Source organism: Bos javanicus, chromosome 26 (assembly GCF_032452875.1).
Source record: "Bos javanicus breed banteng chromosome 26, ARS-OSU_banteng_1.0, whole genome shotgun sequence".
Classification (NCBI taxonomy): Eukaryota; Metazoa; Chordata; class Mammalia; order Artiodactyla; family Bovidae; genus Bos; species Bos javanicus.
This window is the reverse complement of record NC_083893.1, coordinates 24,593,649-24,617,998: the sequence shown is the minus strand read 5'-3', so window position 1 is coordinate 24,617,998 and position 24,350 is coordinate 24,593,649. Positions and strand designations below refer to the sequence as shown.

Genomic DNA, 24,350 nt, shown 5'->3' with positions numbered 1-24,350 from the left:
GTAAATCGTTGCAAAATGTGGCAAGTGTTATAACAGGATAGATGGGAGATGGGGGTGGAGGGGAGGGAGAGATCAATAGGCTGCTCAAGGAAGGCCTCTGGAGGGATGACTGAAGGACGAGGGGGCATTCCTCCTGCTACAAGCCGGGTGAAGAGTGTTCAGGCAGAGGGCACTGCACATGCAAAAGCCCTGGGGAGAGAAGAGATTTCAGTATTCTTGAGGAGCTGAGAGGAGAATCCTGTGGCTGGAGCACAGTAAACAGGGAGCTGGGGAGTAAGGCACAGTGATGGTCAAGAAGGAGGCCCGGGGCAGAGAGTGACACCTGCAGAGTCTTTGGGGTGAAAGTAAGGAGCTGGATTCTGCTGCGGCTCTGGAACCTGCGTGTGTGAACACTTGTGTGAAAGCTCCAAGCCAAGGAGAACGGAAGTAGAGGTTCCCAAATGCTTCTGACCACTGCAGAGCGTTAGGCTACAGATGTTTCAAATAGTTCCGTGTAATAATTAGTTTATGAAAAAGTCTCTGGCAAGCAAAATTTGTATGCTTATAGTATTTCTTCTAAAGGATGACAGTTACTCACTTTTCCTGATTACAGAAGGTAACTAATTCCTGTTAATAGTTCAAGTCTTAGCCTTGGAAATGCAACCACACTCAGCCACAGTGGGGCAGCAAAGTAAAAACAAACGCGTCGGCCTTCAAGATTTACAACTGGAAAATATGTTTCTATGTTTAGTTTTTGATACCAAAGAAGCCACATTTTCAACTATTTCAACCCCATCATTCACCCTGTGTAACAACTTCATGGATCCTACATAGAGCATTTAAAACTCAGGCAATTATTCTTATCATTTAAAAAATGTCAAGTAAGAGAAAAGATTGTATGCTCTTAGTATTTCCTCTAAAGGATGACAATTATTCACTTTTTCAAATTATAGAAAATAGCTAATTCTTTTAATAGTACAGGAAATGCCTATACTTTTAATAGTACAGAAATGCCTTCTTTAAATACTTAAATATGGAGTTACCGTTTTTTTTAAGTGCTCATAATAAACAGACATATCTCTTTCCTAGGACTTTGTAACTCAGTACATTTCAATTTTTTCCTGAAAACAAATTTAATATTAAAGTTTGACATCTCTAAATTATACAGAGACTGTTACTAAAGCCATTTATTTTACATTTAAATTAGAAGTCAATTTTGCCACTATTTAATTCTTTCATCTTATAGATAAATAAGGTGAAAAAAAAATTGCTAACACATTGAGTAATGTCTATACGAGTGAAAGTGTAACTAAACTTAGATCTCAAATGTCTTGATTCTATTCCTTTGAATGGAATTTCTTGTGGCCCAGTACCAATGGCAAAGAAATTAGTAAGGATTTGACCTATTTAAAGGTCTTAAAAATTGACAAATGTGGATTTTTATAAAATTACAAATATTAAATAGTCCCCTTATCTCTCTTGTAGCTAACGGTAGAAAAGCACATAATAGGCCTTTAAATGGGCAGGCATCACATTACACAACTTATTTGGGGCATTAGAAATGGTATCTAGTAGTAGCGTGGGGGAAATCAAAGGCAGATGTTATCTGGGCAGAAATTGTAGCCAAGATAGTGAATTTAATCTGAAGTGCCCAGTTTTCTTTTTCCATCGACCTTGAAAAAAAAACTGCTAAATAGAAATTCCTCTTAAAGCTCAAGTATTGTGACACATATTCGGATGCTTACATTTTCTGAAGCAATATTAAGTTGGGCTTGAGTATTTTATGTTTGGTCTTCAAGTCATCAAAATGTTTGATTCCAGAGGACTGAGCAAGGATATGGTGTTACCAACAAATACTTTTAAACACTGTCAGCACCTTTTCTTTTAAAATTTTCAATTTCCATAATTGAAAGTTATTCTTTCTGCTTACACCGTGTAATATCACATTCATTTTTAAATGGCACAGAACATATTTATTGATGAAAGAAAATAATAGGAAGACAAGCCCAGGTTTATCTTAAACAAAACTGCACACAGTACTAGTTTAGTACACTAAGGCAAGAAAATTCCCAAGTTTTAATCCTCACCCTCTGAGGCATATATGTCCACTAACATGATGAGAACCAAATATGTGTGGTTTTTTAAAAAAATTTCAAGCTCATTGCCATACTAGGAAAGAGCCTTTCTTTTTGTGATTTATAGTCAAATGTCATCAAGACAACCAAAGAACTTTTAAATTATGAAGATTACATAATGGTAGTCACTAACTCTTTTCCCTCTGAGTCAAATCTCAGTTAGATACCACGAAAATGTCATTGATCAGCAACAGTTTAATCCTTTTGAGTGATTTTGTCCATTTTTTATGCCCACTGGGTGGCCAAATTGTGGCTCAAGTTTTATTTTCTAAGGATTCAAGGCTATGGAGGCATGAAATAGACCAACCATACATTAAAGATGACAAGATGACCTGGCCTTTAAAAAGCTTATAGTGAGAAGCGCTTCTATACATGAAGGACTTATGCTTTCATAGTTCATGGTCCATCTCAAATGACAATTCTCTCTCTGTGCATTTCCTTCACTCCATCAGGAAGAACAAAGTGCTTTCTTGTAGGTTCTCTTGTAATATTTACTCTTCTGCTATAAACTACCATGTTTTCTGATTCTGATGTTTGTTGATAACTACTTCTCCTTCAATAGGTGATTGTCCTATTGAGAAGAGGGATAATCTTAGCAATACAAGAGATCTCTCTGGTACAATATATGGTATATAATCAATACCCAGTAAATGTTTGTGGAAATACTAAAATGCAAAAATTTGTATCCATTGGGAATCCAGTAGAATAATTACTTTGGCAGGGCTACCCCTGCTTTACCTTTCCTAAATTAAAGAGCAGTGTATGCTATTTAAATAACTGAGTATTTATTACAATGGTGGCCTGCATTGTCAAGTTTTGAATGGACAAAATGGCTATTTATATGGGTTTACCATATTCCCCAACCATGAGACCTATTCCAACTTCCCCAGCTTTATTTTTCTCTCACAGCACTTTCAACACATAATATTTTATTTATGTATGTATATATAATTCTTTTTCCTTAATTTCTTTTTGCTCTATTTTCCCTCACCAAGATTAAGTCCCATGAGGGTATATATATTTTTGTTTGTTTGTTTGTTTGTTTGTTTGTTTTGTTTTGTTCATTGCTACATCCCTGTGCTTAGAACAGTGCATGATATGTAAATATTTGGTAGATGAATGAATAAATGAATGAAATAAATATGGATCTCTCAAAGATATAAGAATTCTATTAATTTGGCCATTAGCTTATTTAAAATGTTTTCTGTTCCTATGGCTATAAGGATGCCTAAAGAAAACAAAGCTGTTATGTTGTAGCTAATGCAATTCTAAATAATAGTATAGTATTTAAAAAACCCTCAGATAGTACTAAATGTTTTGTTATAAACAAATATGTAAATAGATAAATAAGAGTAAAGTGTAGGATGTTTGACTTGTTTAAATAGAAAGGAAAGAATGCCATACTATGTTACTTTATAGTACCCTGAATTCAGAATCTTAGTCAGTGCTTTGGGGGGCAGAGGTGAGAGGGCGTGTCCAAAATATTGTACCTCTGGGAAGATAACCAGGTGGTCCAGGACTTTCAAGGAGGCCTGCTCTGTGTGGGCAGAAAGGGAAGTGGCCTCTCCCCTGCTGGACAGAATGTTTAAAGCTACAGGGGGCATAACACTGAGATATTATCATCAAAGGCAGAGATCAGCAAACTATCACCTGCCTTTATGTGACTTCAAGCAAGCTAAGACTGTTCTTTTACATTTTTTAAGTGTTTAAAAAAAAAAAGAAAGGGATATAACAGAGACCTATGTGGTCCACAAAGCTTATTTTTCACATAGTCCTTTACAGGAAAAATTTGCCCTAGACCCTTAGTTTTAGTTCCCAAAGCCAGTTTTTTTTCTAGGTACATTCCATAGATTTTGTGCATTTCTCTCTGAGTTTTCCATGGAATCAAAGTCAGGTAGGATGTTTCATGAACTACAGAGGCGTTGAGAACCAGACCAGGGGTCCTCTTCTCATCCTCCGTTACAGAGAGCTAAGCAGAGGATTGGGGCCAACCACTCCATAGAAAAATCACATTCATGCCCCCTGCCATGAACCAGGAGAGAAAAGGTTGACCCAAATCTTCCTCAAATGGGGTGACTTTCGCTAAACAATGGCTTTTTTAGGTCCAAGATATCAAAAAGTCCACCAAGAAACAGCATACAAATTATTACTCAAGACTTCTGCAAAAAAACTATGACACTAGAACTCTCAATGTGTTGGCAAAAACCCCTAATATTTTTCCTAGGGGATTAAAATGTAGAGAGAGAAATGGAGCAGGAAGAAGTTCATTTAGCTCTGGGCAAAGGGCAGGACCAATAAATGCATGTAGACACATATTAATTTGTTTTCATCTTGGAAATTGTTTTTGTTACGTATTTCTCTGGCTCTTAGGCATGACTGTTGTCTTAACACAAGGTTTTAAATCTTTCCTTGAAGCCTAAAGACGATCTGTATTCTTTGCTTCACCCGACTATGCACTGCTGGACTCCAACAAGTGACCTATACATTGGCTGTGAAGAGGGTCACCTGTTAATGGTTAATGGAGAAACTTTGAAGGTAACTGTGATTAATAAGATAGAAGACGGACCACCAAGGGGTAAGAAACTGCTTTGCTTCATCTTCCCAGAAGTGTAGCCATTGGTGATGGTTTTCCACCTGACAAAGGATGTTTTGTTCCGTATTTTTCTCTTTTTAGAGACGTCTTTGATTCCTCCTTCTTCTTTATCCTCTAGGTAGTTACCAAGTCCTCTGGATGTTTCTTTTAGCTACCTATATTAAGTGTTCTATGCTCTAGACTTTCTACTCTCACTCTATATACATATTTCACATAATCCTTAAAACAAGTTCATAAGGAAATACATTTTTATCTTCATGATATAGATGAAGAAATGGAGGCATTAAGAACTTAAGAAACATGCCCAAATTCACATAACTAGTAAACTATAGAGCTGACACCTGAACCCAGACAATAAGACTTCAGAGTCCAAGTTCTTACTATGCTGTATCCTTCTGCATACATAGGTGCTCAGTTGCTCAGTTCTGTCCGACTTTTTGTGACCCCGTGGACGGTAGCCACCAGGCTCCTCAGCCCATGAAATTTCCAGGCAAGAATACTGCAGTGGGCTGCCATTTCTTACTTCAGGGTGTTTTCCCCACCCAGGGATCAGACCTGCATCTCTTGCGTCTCCTGCATTTGCAGGCAGATTCTTTACCACTAGTGCCACCTGGGAAGCCCTCCTCATAATATGCCTGTTTAATCAGCTAATATGCCCTTCCTTGCCTTCCACAGTAACTCTCTCCACGAGACCTTCCTTTAGGACCAACTGCCATCTTGAAAATTACTTTCCGTGGGCCCACTAGCATTTCTGAGAGAATCTGATCTGTTCTCCTTAGATCAAGTGTCCACTCCTGGTCCCATCAGAGTTGTCCTGGGTCAGAGAAGCCAATATCACCTTGTGTGAAGCTGCATGTAGACACTTTGAGAAGGGAGTCTCACCAGGGCAAGTTCTCCAACCTGACCAATGCACTTTCCACTCTAATTCTTCTTATTCTTTCACACCCTGATTTCTGCAGCAACCATAGAGCTGATTTCATTGAGCTCAATCCATAGTCGACCCAAACCAGGCATCCCATCCCTGCCAAACTGCCCTTCTTGAAGACCATTTTCCACATTTAACTCAAGGATGACTATGGCTTAATTTCAAGCCCTCTCTGATCCTTTCTTACCTGTACCATTAATATTATTTTTGACTACTCCCCAGTATGAGTTTTCTGATCTAGCCAGTCATTTCTTCCCATCATTTCACAGACATTTCACAGCCAGCTCATTCCCTTGTCACCTTTCACTCTGAATCCTCCAGTTTGCAGCTCAAACACCACATCCTACAGCAAGTCTTCCCCATCTACACATCTTCATATACTCCCTCTCCTGTTCCCTGACTCACACTCCACTGTGAAAGTAGAGCCATTAGGTTCAGCTTTCCTATCTCAGCCTACCACACTCCCCCTACCTCACTCTTCCCATTACTCTCATCTGTACTCTCCAGGCCTGGGCCACCCTCTGATCTTATGTTCACAATGCCATCCCTCAGCTCTCTAAAAAATAAGTCTCTCTTCTGGCCGGTCATTCCAGTTTCAGCTCTCCCACTTGAGCCTCATAGAAGTTCTCATCATTCCTGTACTCTCTCTAAATACTGCCTCCTGGCATTGGGAGTTACCTTTGTCTAGGATGCCATGTCTTCCTCTCTACCTAGTGAAATTATCCATTGTAGAGCCTCTGTGTCCTCACTCCAACCTATAGGCAAACTCAGGTGCCCCATCTGGGGTTCCATCAGACTCACATCTTTGTTATAGCCTCATCCTCTATCAAAATATAATGCCTCCTGTGCCTGACGGTCCTTCCCACTCAGTCAATTGATTTGCTCAGTTGTGTGTGATTCTTTGCGACCCCATGAACTGCAGCACACCAGGCCTCCTTGCCCATCACCAACTCCCAGAGCTTGCTCAAACTGATGTCCATCCAGTTGGTGATGCCACCCAAACATCTCATCCTCTGTCATCCCCTTCTCCTCCTGCCTTCAATCTTTCCCAGCATCAGGGTCTTTTCAAATGAGTCAGCTCTTTGCAACAGGTAGCCGAAGTATTGGAGTTTCAGCTTCAGCATCAGTCCTTCCAATGAATATTCAGGACTGATCTCCTTTAGGATGGACTGGTTGGATCTCCTTGCAGTCCAAGGGACTCTCAAGAGTCTTTTCCAACACCGCAGTTCAAAAGCATCAGTTCTTCAGCGCTCAGCTTTCTTTATAGTCCAACTCTCACATCCATACATGACTACTGGGAAAACCACAGCCTTGACTAGATGGACCTTTGTTGGCAAAGTAATGTCTCTGATTTTTAATATGCTCTCTAGGTTGGTCATAGCTTTTCTTCCAAGGAGCAAGCATCTTTTAATTTCATGGCTGCCAGTCACCATCTGCAGTGATTTTGGAGCCCCCCAAAATAAAGTCTTTCACTGTTTCCATTGTTTCCCCATCTATTTGCCATGAAGTGATGGAACTGGATGCCATGATCTTAGTTTTTTGAATGTTGATTTTTAAGCCAGCTCTTTCACTCTCCTCTTTCACTTTCATCAAGAGGCTTTTTAGTTCTTCTTCACTTTCTGCCATAAGGGTGGTTTCTGCATACGTGAGGTTTACTAATATTTCTCCTGGCAATCTTAATTCCAGCTTGTGCTTCATCCAGCCCAGCATTTTGCATGATATACTCTGCATATAAGTTAAATAAGACTGTCTTTCCCACTAGTCATCAACTCTGAAGTTAGGAACAGTGACTTCAACTTTGGCTCTATAGTTTAATCCCAGAGATTGCTAGAGGGTAAATTGGCACCTCTTTGTGTTTGTAAAGTGAATTATAAAACAATATTTCTCATTTCCAAATTCCTATTTTGCGATGTTTTATACAATTTAGGACTTAGTTGTATATAGTCTTTTTTTTAGCTATACTGCACAGCATATGGGATCTTAGTTCCCCAATCAAAGATCGAACCTGCGCCCCTTGCAGTGAAAGTTGAGAGTCTTAACTATTGGACCTCCAGGGAAGTCCCTGTACATAGTCTTTTATTGCTCACTAATTCCATCCTATATACTATTTCTTATCATTTTCATGATACATATATATTTTTATAACTTTTGTTTAACTTCCAAACAAATGTTTTCTATCTTCTTTCTATCTTCAGTGTCCTTCAATGTGGAGGACACTGGTGCCTTTGAGTTGATATAAGTGGCAAATATATAATCTCATAATCAACAGCCTCAAGGTATTTATTTATATTTTATTGAAGAGAATAAGACAAGTTGACACATAATTGCAGCCAGAAAAATCAAGATGTGAGGAAAGCATCATAAAGCTCTATGGGAATTCAGATGAGGGAAAAATGCCAAATTAAGTCATGTTGTAGGTGGCATTTGAAATAGCCCTTAAAGGATAGGTTCACAGGCAGAGGTGAGGGTAGGTGAAATTTTGGACAATGGTGTCTGTGTAAACAAGAAAACATGGGGAAGGTTGGGAAACAAGAAGTTGTCCAGTTGGTCTGGAGCATCAAGTGTTATGCAGAAATAGTGGGAATAAAGGCACATCTAAGTGATACCACATCTGACCTTGAATGTCTGACTAAGGTGTTTATACCTAATCCCTCTGACAGTGGAATGACATCAACTCCTGAGTGGAGATGTACCCCAATTGGAACTGTGCTTGCGGACATAAATTATCCATCGTTTAGGAAAGGAGTAGCTGTAAGCAGCAGGCATCTAGACTAGGCCGGAGTCATAGCAATGGACTTCGGTGGCAGTTGGATTAAAGAGAAGAAGCTACTGGGAGGTGAACAGTCTTTGGAGGAAAGGGCACTATGCTTCTTAGCATCTGGCAAAATGCTGAGCAGGTAGTATGTGATAAATAAAAGTCTAGCAGGTGTCTCTGAGCCTTTGATCTTGTAGTTCTTGCAGCTTATCTACATAAAAGCTAGTGTGCTTTTTGTGATGTTCCCCCAGGACAATATTTTATTAATAACAAAGATCTTATAAATCTTGTTTTATTTTTACTTTTAAAAATCCACTATGTTTTATTTATTGAGGTACAAATTTGCATGCTATAAAATATGCAAATCTTAAGTATAAAGCTTAAAAATGATATAGTTTTTGTCTTTTTTTCCCCCCTGGCCTCTTAAAATCTCTAATTTGTTTCCTTAAAAAAGGAAATATATTTACTATATAATTCCACAATGTTACTCCCATAGATCTGATGATACAGAACATAAAAAAAAACTTGTGTGATTTATCATTAATCATTAATTAATCATTATCATCAGTAACCATTGCAAAGCAGCTTTTATTCTCTATTGTTTGAGAGGCATCATAGCATATATTCTGATAGAAAGTTGATCTGTAGAAAAAGGAATTACAAAGAAATGAGTAGTCCTAGTAAAGCAAGTGAGACTAATTACTCTGTATGGTACTTTTAATTATGTGTCACCTGTTTTACTTTGTTTTTCTTTCCCAAAGTTGAAAGAAATCTTATCAGTCCAGTCACCATGGTGTATCAGAAGGGAGGCGTGCTTGCTTCTGGAATTGTAATGTATTTTTTTCTTCAAAATTAATTGCTTTCAAGAAAATATATACCTGAAGCTAACACAATGTTGTAAATTAACTATACTTCAATTAAAAATGGTTAAAAAATATGTCAAATGGAAAAAGAAAATATACAAAATTTCTATTTGCTGCCATTTACTATGATGAACCATAATATGTGATACCAAGTTCTGTCAGTTTATTAATTAAAATTCTTTTGTCAGGGGTGCTATTATAAAACTTTTTATTACAAATAATATATATATACAAAATTATAGAAAACATTATAGTGAACTATCATGTCTGTCTTATTGCAAATAAACAAAAATAAAATTTAAAAAATCCACCACCCCAAAACATACACACACACACACTCAAAGGAGTCAAGTCTTCCAGAGTTCACCAACCAGTAAGTGGAGAAGCTGGAAATGGAACCCAAGCGTGGTAACCTCCAAAGTCCTTTCTCTAATTTTTTAGGGCCCACAGCTTCAGTAAGTAAGAAAAGGGGCCACACCATATTACTTTTCCATGTGGTTGTAATCAATGCTAAGGTTTGAAGCCAACCTACAGTAAAATCTCTGGTCTACTGGTAGCTGTCCCAAAACACTGTTAGCTTCGTCTCTTCTTTTGCCACAGATCACACCTCTAGGAACCTAAGGGCAGCTGCAAAATGCTGTCAGAATGAAAGCTCCACCAACAGCAAGCAGTCTGGAGCTCATAAACCTACATTTAGTTCACAATCTCCTCTCCCCAACCTTGCAATGGACTACCTCCTTCTACATTTAGTCTGCATTTGTCCTTCTCAAGTCACCCTTGGTGGGTTGTTTTTTTTAAATCTAGTTTAAAGGGAAGCCTGGAGCGTCTGCTCTGGTGAGGGATGGAGAGTGATAATGAGCTTGGAAGCACCTTGCATGTTTTTCCCCAGGTCCCAAGTCCGAACCAAGCCATCTCACAAATACCTCTTAGTCATTAGGGGGTCTAATCTAGAAATGACGGCGAGTTTGCCCAGAATTTTTTCATTACTGTAAAAATAACTTAAGTTCTTCTTGAAAGTAGTTAAATTAACCTAAAACTGTTTACAACTTACTGATCAACATTTAACCAACCCATTTTTACTGGATACTTGCCCTGTTTCTAGCACTGTGTGAAAACTAGAAAGGAGAATACAAAGGAAATAAACAGCACACTCCCCACCTTTGAGTCATTTAGAGATTTAAGAATGCACAAAATAATAATTAAAGAACATACATGAAGGCTAAGGTCCTTTGAAGTAAGGAGACTGCTGAATACCAGCCACACGGTAAACTCTGCCTCACCTACCCCACGCCCTTTATCATGAAGAATGTGGCAAGGTGATAAATACTAAAGAAGTTCAAAGAAAGGGGAGATTAGTAAAATTTTAGGTAATTGAAAATGTGTCAGAAAAAAAGATAAAATTAAAAATTGACCAGGAAACATGATTAAAAATTGGCTAAATAAAGGGAAGAAGACAGAGCATTCTAGATAATGTAAATATAGATGATGTTTCCAAAAATGATATAAATGCTAATCAATAAATCTTAGCTGATTTGATGAGGAAAGTATACTATGCATGGACTGAGACTAATTTCCTTCATTTATCTCATTGTTTTTGGTTTCTAGGATGGCTTTGTGTATTCTTTACTTATTAAAGATACAAATTACAAAGTAGAGGATTTTCTTGAGGTTGAAAGGCCAGTGGAACATTTGATGTTTTCTCCTAGTTACAGAATGTTGCTGATTCAGACAGACAAGGTATGCTAAATGGTGATTTCTTGATAAGTTTTCAGATATTATTATTATCATCATTGCATGACAGGAATGAAGGGCAGAATGTGCTGCATAATGATCCATTGCTAGTCAAGACTCTTTAGCTTGCAAATGAAAAATCAGCCAATTTAAAAGTCCAGGCAACACTTGAGTGTTTGTTTCTTCTTTTTGTGCATATATAACTGAAAGCAAACAGGGAATTGATATAAATCTGGGCACTCCCGTGTTGCTACTAGCCTTGTTTTTCTGCCATATCTTAGCTCTGTTTCCTCTCTACTTCCTCCCTTTCTATGAAGATGGTGTCAAAAGAACCTCCGGAAACTCCAGTTTTATATTTTTATCCTCTTGGTGACCTTAGTAGAAAGATAGCAGCTGGAAAAAAAAGGTCCTGTAACCTGGACTTATTGTACTAGCTTGGGTCACTTTTCTACCCCTGAGTCAATTACTATGTCCAGAGGGATTCTAAATTCTCATTGACCAGGCCTAGGTCACATGTCTAACCTTGGAGCCTAGGCAGAGTCATCTCAGTTTAGTTCAGTTCAGAAGCTTAGTCATGTCCAACTCTTTGCGACCCCATAGACTGCAGCACACCAGGCCTCCCTGTTCATCACCAACTCGCAGAGTTTACTCAAACTCATGTCCATTGAGTCGGTGATGCCATCCAACCATCTCATCCTCTGTCATCTACTCAAACATAAACTGAGATTGTAGTAATGGGTGGTTCTCTAGGGAGAGTATAGGTTCTGTAAGAGAAGAAGGGAGGGAAATAAATGCAGGATAAAATCAAATGCCCACATGAATTATGCTGTTAGGAAGACTCCTAAGTCAGGAATATCAGTTTATATTGTTGGGCAATGATTTCAGATAAATTACAAGTAAAATTGAATGATTTTTTTGCCTAAAAGAAATTGAAACTGAAATATGGAAAGACTTAAGCTTCTGTAATTACCAGAAGTTAAAGCAACTGTGTTAATGATGTTTTAATAAATGAAAAACTTGAAGTATCTATGGAGGACAGAAAACAATTAAAAATGTAACCTAAGAGAAGGGAGAAAGACACAAATAGAAATCATACAAAAGAAAAATATACTTACAAAGTAAAAATTAAATGAATATGTCTGACAGAAGACTGGGCACAGCCAAAGAGAGAATAGATGAACTTGAAGATATATTGGAAGAAGTTATTCAGAAGGTACCCAAGAGACAAAAGTATACGAAATATAGAAGGGAGGGTAAGAGAAATGAATGATATAGTGAAAAGATCCAACATGTATTTGATTGGAATTCCAAAGAGGAGAGTCAGACAGAAGCAATATTTAAGGAGATATTTTCCAGAACTGATTAAAGACATGAATTTACAGCTTCAGGAGGTGCAGTGAATCCCAAGCAGGATACATAAAAAGATATGCACACTTAGACTTACCAGTGTGAAATTGTTGAAAACTAAAGACAAAGAGAAAATCTTAAAAGTAGTCAGAGAGAAAACCAGATTATTTCAAGGGACTTTCAATTAGGCTAACAGCTGACTTCTTTGGCGATAATATAAGTAAGAAAGAGTAGAATGATATCTTCCATGTAGCTCAGGGATCAGCAAACTGTGGACCCTTGGGTCAAAACCAGCCTCCTGCTTGTTTCCGTAAATAAAGTTTTACTGGAACACAGTCAGACCCATGTGTTTATGTATTGTCTACGGCTGCTTTCACACTGCAGTGATAGTATTAAGTAGTTGTGAGAGACCACACAGCCTGCAAAGCCTAAAATATTTATTGGTTGTCCCTTTATAGAAAAAGTTTGCTGACCCCTGATTTAGTGAAATAAGGTTGCTATCACTGAATTTTATACCCAGGGAAAATACTTTTCAGTATAGGGATGAAAAATGACATTTTTAGAAATGAGCATTTGTTAGTACGTCATCACTAGAGAAAATTCTAAAGAATGTACTTCAGGCAGAAGGAAAATGATCCCAGATGGAAAGGCTGTGATGCAAAAAGTATGAAGAGCAGTAGTAAATGTGTGGAGAAATGTAAGTGAAGACTGACTGTGTAAAACAACAAAAATAATGTGAAGTTGGAGGGAAAGGAGTGTGCTGTGTGCTTAGTCACTCAGCTGTGTCTGCCTCTTTGCAACCCTTTGGACTGCAGCTCACCAGTCTCCTCTGTCCATGGGATTTTTCAGACAAGAATACTAGAGCAGGTTGCCATTTCCTTCTCCAGGGGATCATCCAGACTCAGGGATCAAAACTGAGTCTCCTGCATTGGCAGGTAGATTCTTTCACCATCTGAGAGAGTAAAGGTTTTAAGTTCTTATGATGTTTATAAATTAAGTATACATGTTCTGACCTGTAAGGTAACCATAAAAAAACTGAAACATCAGATGAAATTTCCACATAATAGAGGGGCAAAGTGGAAGTGTTAAAGAAAGCAACCCAAAAGAAGGTAAGAAAAGAGAAGGAAGATACACCAACAACTGAGAAGAAAATAGGAAGCATAAATTAAAGTATAATGTTTAATCTCAAATATACTAGTAATTACAATTAAAGCAAAACAGAATATTGATCTAGTTAAAAGGCAAATATTAGTATATTTGATTTTAAAAAAGCCAAACCTAACTATGCACTGTTTTCAAGTGATGTATCTAAAGCATAAGATTGAAAGTAAATTTTTAAAAATATAGTAACATTGAAAGCAAATTAAAAATTGAAAGTAAATAAAAAGATACGAAAAGATATATCATGCAAACATTGACCAAAAGAAAGCCTTTGGAGATATATTAATATTAGACAAAATAGACTTTTGGGCAAAAATCATTCCTAAGGATAAATGAGTTTATTAATATTTTAGAATAGTAAAATGTTAAATTCACTAGACGTCTATAAACTTTTAAGATATATACGTACCAAATAAAATAGCTTCAAAATATATAAAGCAAAACATGACAAAATGACCAGGAAAAGCAAAGTCATGATCTCAACAGATTTTAATATACTTTCTCAGTACTTAATAGAATAAATGTGTGTACTTAACACAGTAGCCAAGGTGAGAAAAGCATCTCTACTACTCAGAGCCCTCCAGTGATTGCCTATGTTATTCTGAGTAAAAGCCAAAATCTTCACTATGCTTTTCAAGGTTCTTCATGATGTAGACTCCACTCCCCACCCTGGCCTTATCTCCCATGGGTCTTGTTCACCCTGCTTCAGTCATGCTGGCCATCATGTAAGCTTTTTGTACTCACCAGGCTCGCTCCTCCCTCAGAGTGCATTGGCTGCTCCTTCTGTCTGGAATGCATTCCCCAGAGTCCATGTGAATACCTTCCTCATTTCCTTCAAGTCTTTTCCCTAAACTCACCTTCTCAGTAAAGTGTTTCTTGGACACTCAGGTTTGAATTCTACCCTCTTATTTTGCCACGTCATATGCTGTTTCCCTGCTTTATCTTGTTTTCTTTCTACAATTATTGCTCTTTAACTTATAATACATATTATTTAGATATCTTATGTATTGACTGAATCACCCAGTAGAATGTGAGCTCCATGAAGACAGGGAATTTTTGCCTGTCCTGTCCTCTGATATAGCCCCCGCATCCAGACCTGTGTCTGGCACAGTGTATCCACTCCATATTTGTTGAAGGAATGAATGAAAGGTAAAATCAGTAAATACCTACCAAAGTTTAGACTTTACAGAGTTGTGTTTTTTTACATAAACAAGAATAAAAACATTCATGTTTAACTCAAGTAAATGTGAAGAATTTGTGATCAGTTTAAAGCAGACTTCTTATTGCTAGTAACCATACCATAGTATAGTTACTTGGCAGAGATGTATAAGGCACAGGATAGATTTTTTTTTTTTTTAGAGAGGTGAATTTGGAACCTGAGAATGATAAACAAGTTTTAAAGTAACAGCTTCAGACACACCTCTACAAGCTTCACAAAAGTTTATTTAAAAGTTTCATTAGTACCCATCATGGTCTAGTATGTGATAGAATTTAGTTCATGTTAACAACTTTTTTGGTTTTCCACATTCTTCAAACTTTCTGCATAAATAAACATAGTTTTTGAAGTCAAGAAAAAGTGCTTCATTATGTTTTGTAATCTAAAAAATAAATGCCTGGAAATGGAGAAAAGAAGTCTTACTTATTGAATATTTTAATTGATTAGTGAACTCAAGAATCAATAAAGCAAGTGTTTAGATTTTAAATTCCTCAAGGTCAGGGCCTTACTGAGTTTATCTCTACTTTCCCAACACATTTTCCCACACAGTGTCTTCTTTACAGTGAACATTTAATAACTATTTGTTCAACAGAACACACAACAATGCATTATTTTTTTCTTTTTTGGTGTATTTACAGGGGTCTATTTTTATTTATACTTTTGGTGAGGAGCCAACCTTTGAGAAAGTCCTAGAGGCTTGTGATGGGAAATTTCAGGCAACAGACTTCATCACACCTGGAAATGAATTCTGCATGGTAAGGAATATTGTCTTTGTTCCACAATAGGATTTAAGGATGAGATTTGGAAATTCATGTGCAACCTGTTGCAAATAGGAAACAGAGTGTCCTCTTGAAGATGCAGTAGAAATGCCAGCCACTTCCATCATTAGATCTACTCCCCAGTTAAAATGACATCATCACATTGTGACTTCATAATATTAAGTCTCTGAACATGACCAAAGCAATTAAAATCTTAAGAGCCATCCTGTTTGCATTCACCATCCAAGCTTTCCAAGCCATATCTTTAAACACATTCGTTGCTAGTGAGTTGTCAACACTCATTAAACTATAAGTGTTTACCCTTTTTCAGAGTGATCCAGCCCCATCTGAAAATGAAAATGAAATAGTTGCCATGCATAAAACATGTATTCAATCTACTTAAAAAAAAAGCCACCTTACACATTTAGAAAAGAAAAATTTTTTCTGATGATTAACTGCTTACCTTTGGTTGATCTCAAGAAATATAATTCACTTTCCATATGATTCATCAACAAATCCATTAAGATTTTGGGAGTTCTAGCAAATATTAATAAAAAGATACATAAACTATGGAATAGGTAACACTTAAGAGTTCTTCCAGGCTTCCCTGGTGGCTCAGATGGTAAAAGCACCTGTTTGCAATGCAGGAGACCCAGGTTCGATCCCTGGGTCGGGAAGATCCCCTGAGAAGGAAATGGCAACCACTCCAGTACTCTTGCCTGGAAAATTCCATGGATGGAGGAACCTCGTAGGCTACAGTCCATGGGGTCACAAAGAGTCGGACATGACTGAGCAACTTCACTTTCAAGAGTTCTTCCAGTTGTCAGATTCTGATTATATGCTTTTTCTTCCAGATATTCTCTGATAAGAATTAAATTTAAAAATTTAATACAAGATTTTCATGTTTAGAATTTAGATACTTGATCCACAACATCATGTACTCACTCCCTCTTATTCAAGAAACAGAATTTAAACTGTATCACATTGCAGTTACTTTAAAATGCTTTCAGTCTTGATCCTGTGAAAGAAGAAAAATGAACAAGACGAACTTTGGGTTTCCAGTCTAGCATGTAAAGAACCTTACAACAGGGGGAAAGAAAAGCTGAATAAACTTAAAATTAACCATTCCTCTCAGACCCATCAGAGAATTGGGGTCATAGGGGAAACCACTGCCCCCAAAATTATAGAGACAGACAGGCAGATGCAAAGAATCATAGCTTGCGGGAGCAGATACCCAGAAGTAGAAACCAGCCCTGGAGCCAGCACCCAGGGGGATTACAATGGGAGAATCTGCACATCTCAGACCAAAAACGAGGACCCTAGAGGCAGTTTTGGTTTCTGACACATTCAGCTACAGCAGACAATAAACACAGTCTAACTCCTAGCCAGATAAACATAAAACCCCATATTACAGCCTACTTAATTCATATGCTTTTACACAGTACATCATGTCCAGCTTTTAACAAAAATTATAAGGCATACTAAAAGACAGTAACAGTTAGAAGATACAGAGAAAGCGTCAGAACCAGACTCAGATATTGTATCTGCAAATAATTACAAAGATGTTGTAATTTATCAGGCCAGAAATTTAAAACAACTATGATTAATATACTAAGGGGTCTTATGAAAACAGTGGGCAACATGAAAGAATGATTAGAAAATATAAGTAGAGATATGGAAACACTAAGAAAGAAAATAAGAAATATTCAAAATATAAAACACTGTAACAGAAATGAAGAGTGTCTTTGGTGGGCTCATCAATAGACTGAATATTGCAGAGGAAAGAATCAATAAGCTTGAAGAAATGTCAGTAGAACCTTCAACACTGAAATTCAAAAAGAAAAAAGAATCAAAAAGAACAGAATAACCAAGAACATGGGACAATTGCAAAAGGTGTAGCATACATGTAATAGGAATGCCAGAAGGAGAAGAAAGGAAGGAACAAACAGAGGAAATGTTTGAAGTAATGAGGGCTGAGAATTTTCCAAAATTAATGTCAGACACCAAACTACAGATCTGGGAAGCTCAGAGAACACTAGAAGGATAAATACCAAAAAAATTTATACCAACACATATTAAGTGAAGAAAAACTAAAGAGTCTCTTGAAAGTGGAAGAGGAGAGTGAAAAAGTTGGCTTAAAACTCAACATTCAGAAAATGAAGATCATGGCAGCAGGTCCCATCACTTCATGGCAAGTAGATGGGGAAACAATGGAAACAGTGACAGACTTTATTTTCTTGGGCTCCAAAATCACTGCAGATGGTGACTGCAGCCATGAAATTAAAAGACACTTACTCTTTGGAAGAAAAGTTATGACCAACCTAGACAGCATATTAAAAAGCAGAGATACTACTTTACATATTAAATACATGTTTAATATGCATTTAATACATATTAAATACATATTTACATATTAAAAAACAGAGACATTACAATAAAGGTATGTGTAGTTAAAGCTATGGTTTTTCCAGTAGTCATGTATGGATGTGAGAGTTGGACTATAAAGAAAGCTGAGTGCCAAAGAATTGATGCTTTTAAACTGTGGTGTTGGAGAAGACTCTTGAGAGTCCCCTGGACTGCAAGGAGATCCAATCAGTCACTCCTGAAGGAAATTAGTCCTGAATATTCATTGGAAGGACTGACGCTGAAGCTGAAACTCCAATACTTTGGCCACCTGATGTGAAGAACTGACTCATTTGAAAAGATCCTGATGCTAGGAAAGTTTGAAGGTGGGAGGAGAAGGGGACGACAGAGGATGAGATGTTTGGATGGCATCACCGACTCAATGGACATGAGTCTGAGTAAACTCTGGGAGTTGGTGATGGACAGGGAGACCTGGCGTGCTGCAATCCATGGGGTCGCTGAGTCAGACACGACTGAGCAACTGAACTGAACTGAACTGAAAGGTAATAGTTAATATTTGTTTAAATCAGAAGTATTAACATTGAGATTGCAAAGTAATTTTAATCCACATAAATAAAATGAAATTTTATTTTAAATCATCAGTGATTGATATACTAGAAAGAAGTTTAGAACATGCTCCCATAGCAGTCTTGTTTTCCATTTGAGTTTCTTCTTTCTTTTACAGACACTCACACAGTCAGGGGAAGTTTGTGTTTGGGGTATAGAGGATGGTGCTTGTGTCAGCAGGGTTTATCTGAATATCCAAGTAAGTGTGCCTTATAAGTGGATTTTTAAAAAATATTTAATTCTAATCCAACTTACCTTTTTGTGTTCACATGTCAACAGTTTGTGGAAATACTTGTTACAGAGACATTAATGTATTTTACCTTATATGTTTAGAGTAATTCTTGTGTAAAAAGTATGTTCCACAGCCCAGAGGGTAGAACATAAGGTATTGTATTGGAATATGGGAAAGAACAAACTTTTCCTTGGTGGCAATTATTTCTGAAACCTACTGATTTATATCTCACTCATGCTGCAAATTCACTGTGGATTGACAGGATCTCTTTTCCCCCATGGTCTTTCAGGGAACAAAGCCGACAGAGGCTCCACCAATTAAAAGCTCCTCAGTACCACAGGATGGGCTTTCCACTTGGCTCAGTGGTAAAGAATCCGCCTGACAATGCAGAAGATGCAGATGAGCATTCTATCTCTGGGTTGGGAAGATCCCCTGGAGGAGGAAATGGCAACCCACTCCAGTATTCTTGCCTGAAAAATTCCATGCATAAAGGAGCCTGGCAGGCTACAGTCCATGGGGTCACAAAGAGTCAGACACAACCGAGCGACTGATCATGCACGCACACCATGAGATGAGAAGAGTTCTGGAGAGTCTTGAACTAGCAATTAAGTGTTTTTAATAAAAAACAAAACATTCCTTGGCTGTAACTAGTTAAGTGGCCCCATCTAACCTCAAGAAGATCAGTTAGAAATGAAAGAAAGGTGCCTGTCTAACCAGCTTGAGCCAAAAATGAAAAAGTGTGGGCTATTGGCTCAATTAACTATAAAGTATAGAGCTCCTCTGGGCTCAGCTGTGGCTTTATCCAGCAACTCAAATGATATTACCAAGGAGCTCGTCTTTCTTTCTGTCTGTGTACTACGTCTTAATTTCATCTAAGACTTCGTGTGATACCCAAATGCCACGAATACCAACCTCACATCAGATCATCAGGGAAGAAAACCTCCTACAATAGGAGGAGGAAGAGAAAAGTTTCTCCTTTTCAGAGGGCTTAGTAGATATATCCTAATATCTTAATAACACCCCTGAACTAATCACTGTGGACAGGGGCATGAGAAATGCTAGTTGGCTTAAAATCTGCCTTGGAAATGAGACTTAGATCCATTCCACTCAACTGAAAATAGAAGAGAGATGGTTTCTTAAAAGATATTCAAGAAATTTTCCACAAGGAAGGTGTATGTATGCTGGGTGGCAAACTACATTTGTTCACCTAAACCTAAGCATAACCTACCATAAGGTGATACCATTCTTTCCACCATGGTCATGATGCACATAAAATAATATTTTAAAAGTATAAAAAGACCAAGAAACAATGGTAAGGCTATTTTTTCTTAAATTATCATTTTTTCTATATTTCATAATTCTTGATGAGATATGGATCTAGATAGTAGGGAGGAAAGTTATAGTCCTTCTCTATTGTAAATTAAAATCTCAATAATGCAAGATGAAGCATCATACTTCATATAAGAGGATACAAGATGCAAAAGATATATAACTCAATGAGATAAGTAAACTCATCCTAAAAAGTAAAGATAAAAATTCTTACCTAAAAGAGTATGTGTGGACTCCATAATCAGTGTGGCAAAGGTTTATATGTATTCATTTCTGTTAGAATTACTAGAACTAGAAAAATCTTAAAGTTTATCTGATCACACCTCTTTGTACAGATGAGAGACATACAAACCTAAGGGTTTGTATAATCAGAACTTACCTTGCACTTCCTGGCTAAGGAGGGATAGGAAAGTCGCTCAGTCGTGTCCGACTCTTTGCGAGCCCCTATTAATTGGTGGAGCCTCTGTCAGCTTTGTTCCCTGAAAGACCATGGGGGAAAAGAGATCCTGTCAATCCACAATGAATTTGCAGCATGAGTGAGATATAAATCACTAGGGTTTCAGAAATAATTGCCACCAAGGAAAAGTTTGTTCTTTCCCATATACCAATACAATACCTTGGGCTATACAGTCCTTGGAATTCTCCAGGCCAAAATACTGGAGTGGGTAGTCTTTCCCTTCTCCAGGGGATCTTCCCAACCCAGGGATCGAACCCAGGTCTCCCACATTGCAGGAAGATTCTTTACCAACTGAGCCACAAGGGAAGCCCAGGAATACTGGATGTGTAGACTATCCCTTCTCCAGCGGATCTTCCCGACCCAGGCATAAAAAACCAGCATCTCCTGCATTGCAGGTGGATTCTTTACCAACTGAGCTGCCAGGGAAGCCCAAGGAAGGATATAGTTACCATCAAAAGACCCTCTTTCTGCTTCAGATATCTTCCTTTCCCCTGACCAGAAGGGAGAGATTGGGCAACTGTCACAGTTAAGCAGACATCCCTTCACTGAGCTCAAAACCAAGCATGTACATTCATGTAGATCAGCCTTTGTTGGGGAAAATCAGTGATTTCTCCTTACTGAAGATTACTGCTCCCCTCTGGAGAATTGATAAATGGGTTGATCCAGCAGTACAGAGGCTAGATCGCCCTGCCTATGTCCAGGACTGTATTCTCCATGAACATTTTAGGTAGTGGTCCTCAGAGAACCCTGCTTAGCATCATGATGGCAGGATGCCCAAACACTAATACCTTCACTTGATGTTACCTGCCAGTTTTTAGCCTAGTCAACTATTGCCCTGGAATGGAGGGTAATTTCAACTGATTGTGTTGAGGAAACACAGATACATACACACACACACTAAGAGCTCCCATAAAGGTTTTCAGCTAAAAACACCCCAAACCCTCACCACTTTGTTCCCAGTTTCATACTGAGATACCAGTAGACTCAACCTGGTTAAGCCTCAGAAAATTCACTTTAAAAAACAAAATGAAAACCTGCTCAATGGAGAAACTGCATTCTAATGAGGCAGGACACCTGAGTTTTCCTCTGAGCGTTGTTATCAGCTTTGGGATCCTGGGGGCAAATTGCTACATTTTCCTTTGCCTCTGCTTTCTAATCTGCAAAAGGATGACCTCAAGATCTTTTCCATTTCTAACATTCTGTTATTTTATTCAAAACAACCTCCAAAATGTAGTTATGTTACTTACAGGGGTCCCCCTCTCTGGTGTTTCTTGTGCCAATAGAGCAATACTGAGTTCGGCTCAACAACAAAGGAAAATCTTATTTTTTGATCCGAGGGTGGAGAGGTGGGAGCTGTCCTTCTGGAGCACACACTTGTGTCCCAGGGAGAGGCTGAGGCTGCTCTGTAGAGTTCTCCCGGGGGAGGGCGGAGTTGCCATGGGCCGGTCCAGCCGTGCTCCTCCCCTCAGGATCCAATTCTGGGTGCAGCGTCTCTGTGCACAGCCACCCTGCGGCCATCTTAAGTCTTGAACTGAGGTGTTACTGGCAGTACGTCTCTGCACGGCCACGGAATTGAGGTGTTGCAGCGGTCTCACACTAAGAACTCTTGTCTGAAGTGCTGGGTACTAGACTGCTGCACATGTACCCTGTGAGCAGGAGAAATTAGACTAAAGCACAAATGAAGAGCTTAGACCTTATCACCTAGTTTTCATCTGACTTTTCTGGGGGACCCCAGTGGGCTTTGTCAGTGAAAACTATAGAGAAATGAATCTGATTCCTAAAGTATCATGACCACAGATTTGTTCTCTTAGATATCATCTTCTGTAAATGACTGTTGGATAAGCAGAAATCTGTGATGCGTTTCTTTGGTGACAGGCCACGTGCTCCATGATACGATTATTTTTTGAAGTCTTCCTCAGTTATACCAGCATCCCAGGATCTACTATTATCCAGCAGATGAATGCTGATTTTAAAAAATCACTAACACTCAATAAAGATGTCCAAATGATGCTAGGAATATATTTTAAATTTCCTATTTTATTTTTCATTATTATCAGGTATAATCATTTTCTAATCAATTAAGGATAAAAATGAAGTCATGGTTTAAAGTTCAGGCAATTTTCTCATATTTTTATCATTCCAATTTTAGGATAAAAGAATGTGATATATAGATTCCTATGACTTCTTATGTGATTGATTAGCTGAAGGATGTTGAGTGTATAATTTGTAATACCACATGACACTTGCCACTCTTCTTGTTCTGCGGGTTTTTAAAATAAACTGTAGAACTCTTAAGTGTAGGAAAGCAGGCTTCATTTTTTGGTGCAGTGAAGCTGGGGTTTATTTTATTTTTTATTGAATCTAATTGATTTACAGTATTGTGTTAATTTTTCAGGTGAACAGCATAGTGATTCAGTATCTTTGTGGAGTATGCTCAATTATAGCTTATTATAAGACTAGTGGGTGTAATTCCCTGTGCTATACAGTGTACCCTTTTGCTAATGTGTTTTATATCTAGTAGTTTATGTCTGTTAATCCCATACCCCTATTTTGCCCTGCCCCCCTACTCCTTGGTTTTCCATCTGTGAGTCTGTTTCTGTTTTGCATCTGTCCTAAACAGGCAACAGTTCTGGCTTGCTCTCCATCATCCCTGTCTGCGGCCGTGGGGACTGAGGACGGCCGTGTCTACTTCCTCGACGTCCGGGACGTCGAATCCCCTCATGAAGTTCATAAGGCCTTTCTCTCTGAATCACCTGTGCAGCACCTCCTGTAAGGACCGCCTGTTTCTGGCAGCAACTTTGTCAGGCCTGTCTATTGAGATTTCCACCGAAGTTTTAACTTTTTTTAGGTTTTACATGTGTTGTTTTGAAAATTAGTATATTGACTCAGTTCTACATTCAAGAAATACAGAGGTGTATATAGTACAATACAGTTTCCCACTGTTATCCCCAAATACCCAGTTCTCCTCCTTGGAGACAGCTTGTTACTAGTTTCTTGTGTCTTTTTACTGGACATATTTTATTCACAAACAAGCAGAAAAATAAGTACTTCCTTTTAATTGCATGAATGTGTATCTAGCACTTAGAGTGTACCAGGAACTTCAGTTGTATTAACCTCGTGAGACAGGTATTCTTATTGTCTCCATTTAAGGAAGATGATACACAAAGAATTTAAATAACAATTAATATCACACATGTTGTAAATGGCAAATGTTGAGATTTGAACCCAGGCAATTGGGCTCCAGAGTCATTGCTTTTGCTCTTATAGGGTGGCAAACTATATATAATGTTCTGCACCACAATTTTTTTCACTTAATGGTATATCTTAGAGAGTCTTCTATCCACACATGAAGACCTTCATTCTTTTTTTATAGCTACATAGTATTCCATCACATGGAATACATTCCATAATTTTTGAGACAGTATATTGATAGACATTTAGATGATTTCAAATTTTTTGAAACAGTACTTTTTAGAAGACAGCCTAGAGCCACTGAGTTTAGACTTATATTGTTATTATTATATCTTTGATTAATTTATCGTAACACTAAGTATTAACAAGAAATGACATTTTTGCCCTGCTTTACAGCTTGATGTGCTGTTACACATTGTAGTTTACTGAATGTGACACTTGTCAAACATTCAGAAAAGTATTATGCTTGTCCCTATTTCACAAGTGAGATAACTTAGGTTCAAAAAGAAGCATTTGCCAAGATTAGTCAGCTAGCACTGCAGGGAGCTGGGTTTCCACCATCTGTGCTGTTCCTACAAGCTCTGCTGCCTCTGTAGGGAAGGATCTGTAATCTCTCTCCATTTACATTCCACTCCTCTGTATCATTTTTTTTGGCACCTCTCCTTTTTCAGATGTTTCTCTCTTATCCTAATTTGCATTTCCCACTT

At 38.0% G+C, this 24,350-nt stretch overlaps 1 protein-coding gene across 7 annotated transcripts in view; it reads left to right on the top strand.

Moving 5' to 3' along the window:
- Window positions 1–24,350, top strand: part of CFAP43 (cilia and flagella associated protein 43) — a 100,102-nt gene that overhangs the window by 21,511 nt on the left and 54,241 nt on the right. For 6 of the 7 annotated variants that reach the window (XM_061403366.1, XM_061403367.1, XM_061403365.1 and 3 more), the window contains 6 exons: window positions 4,530–4,689; window positions 9,149–9,216; window positions 10,856–10,987; window positions 15,344–15,460; window positions 18,552–18,632; window positions 23,072–23,220. In XM_061403366.1, coding sequence (XP_061259350.1) covers window positions 4,530–4,689; window positions 9,149–9,216; window positions 10,856–10,987; window positions 15,344–15,460; window positions 18,552–18,632; window positions 23,072–23,220 — 707 coding nt within the window. Of the gene's footprint in view, window positions 1–4,529; window positions 4,690–9,148; window positions 9,217–10,855; window positions 10,988–15,343; window positions 15,461–18,551; window positions 18,633–23,071; window positions 23,221–24,350 lie in introns of those variants that run through there. The other variant, XM_061403370.1, reaches the window with a different exon arrangement.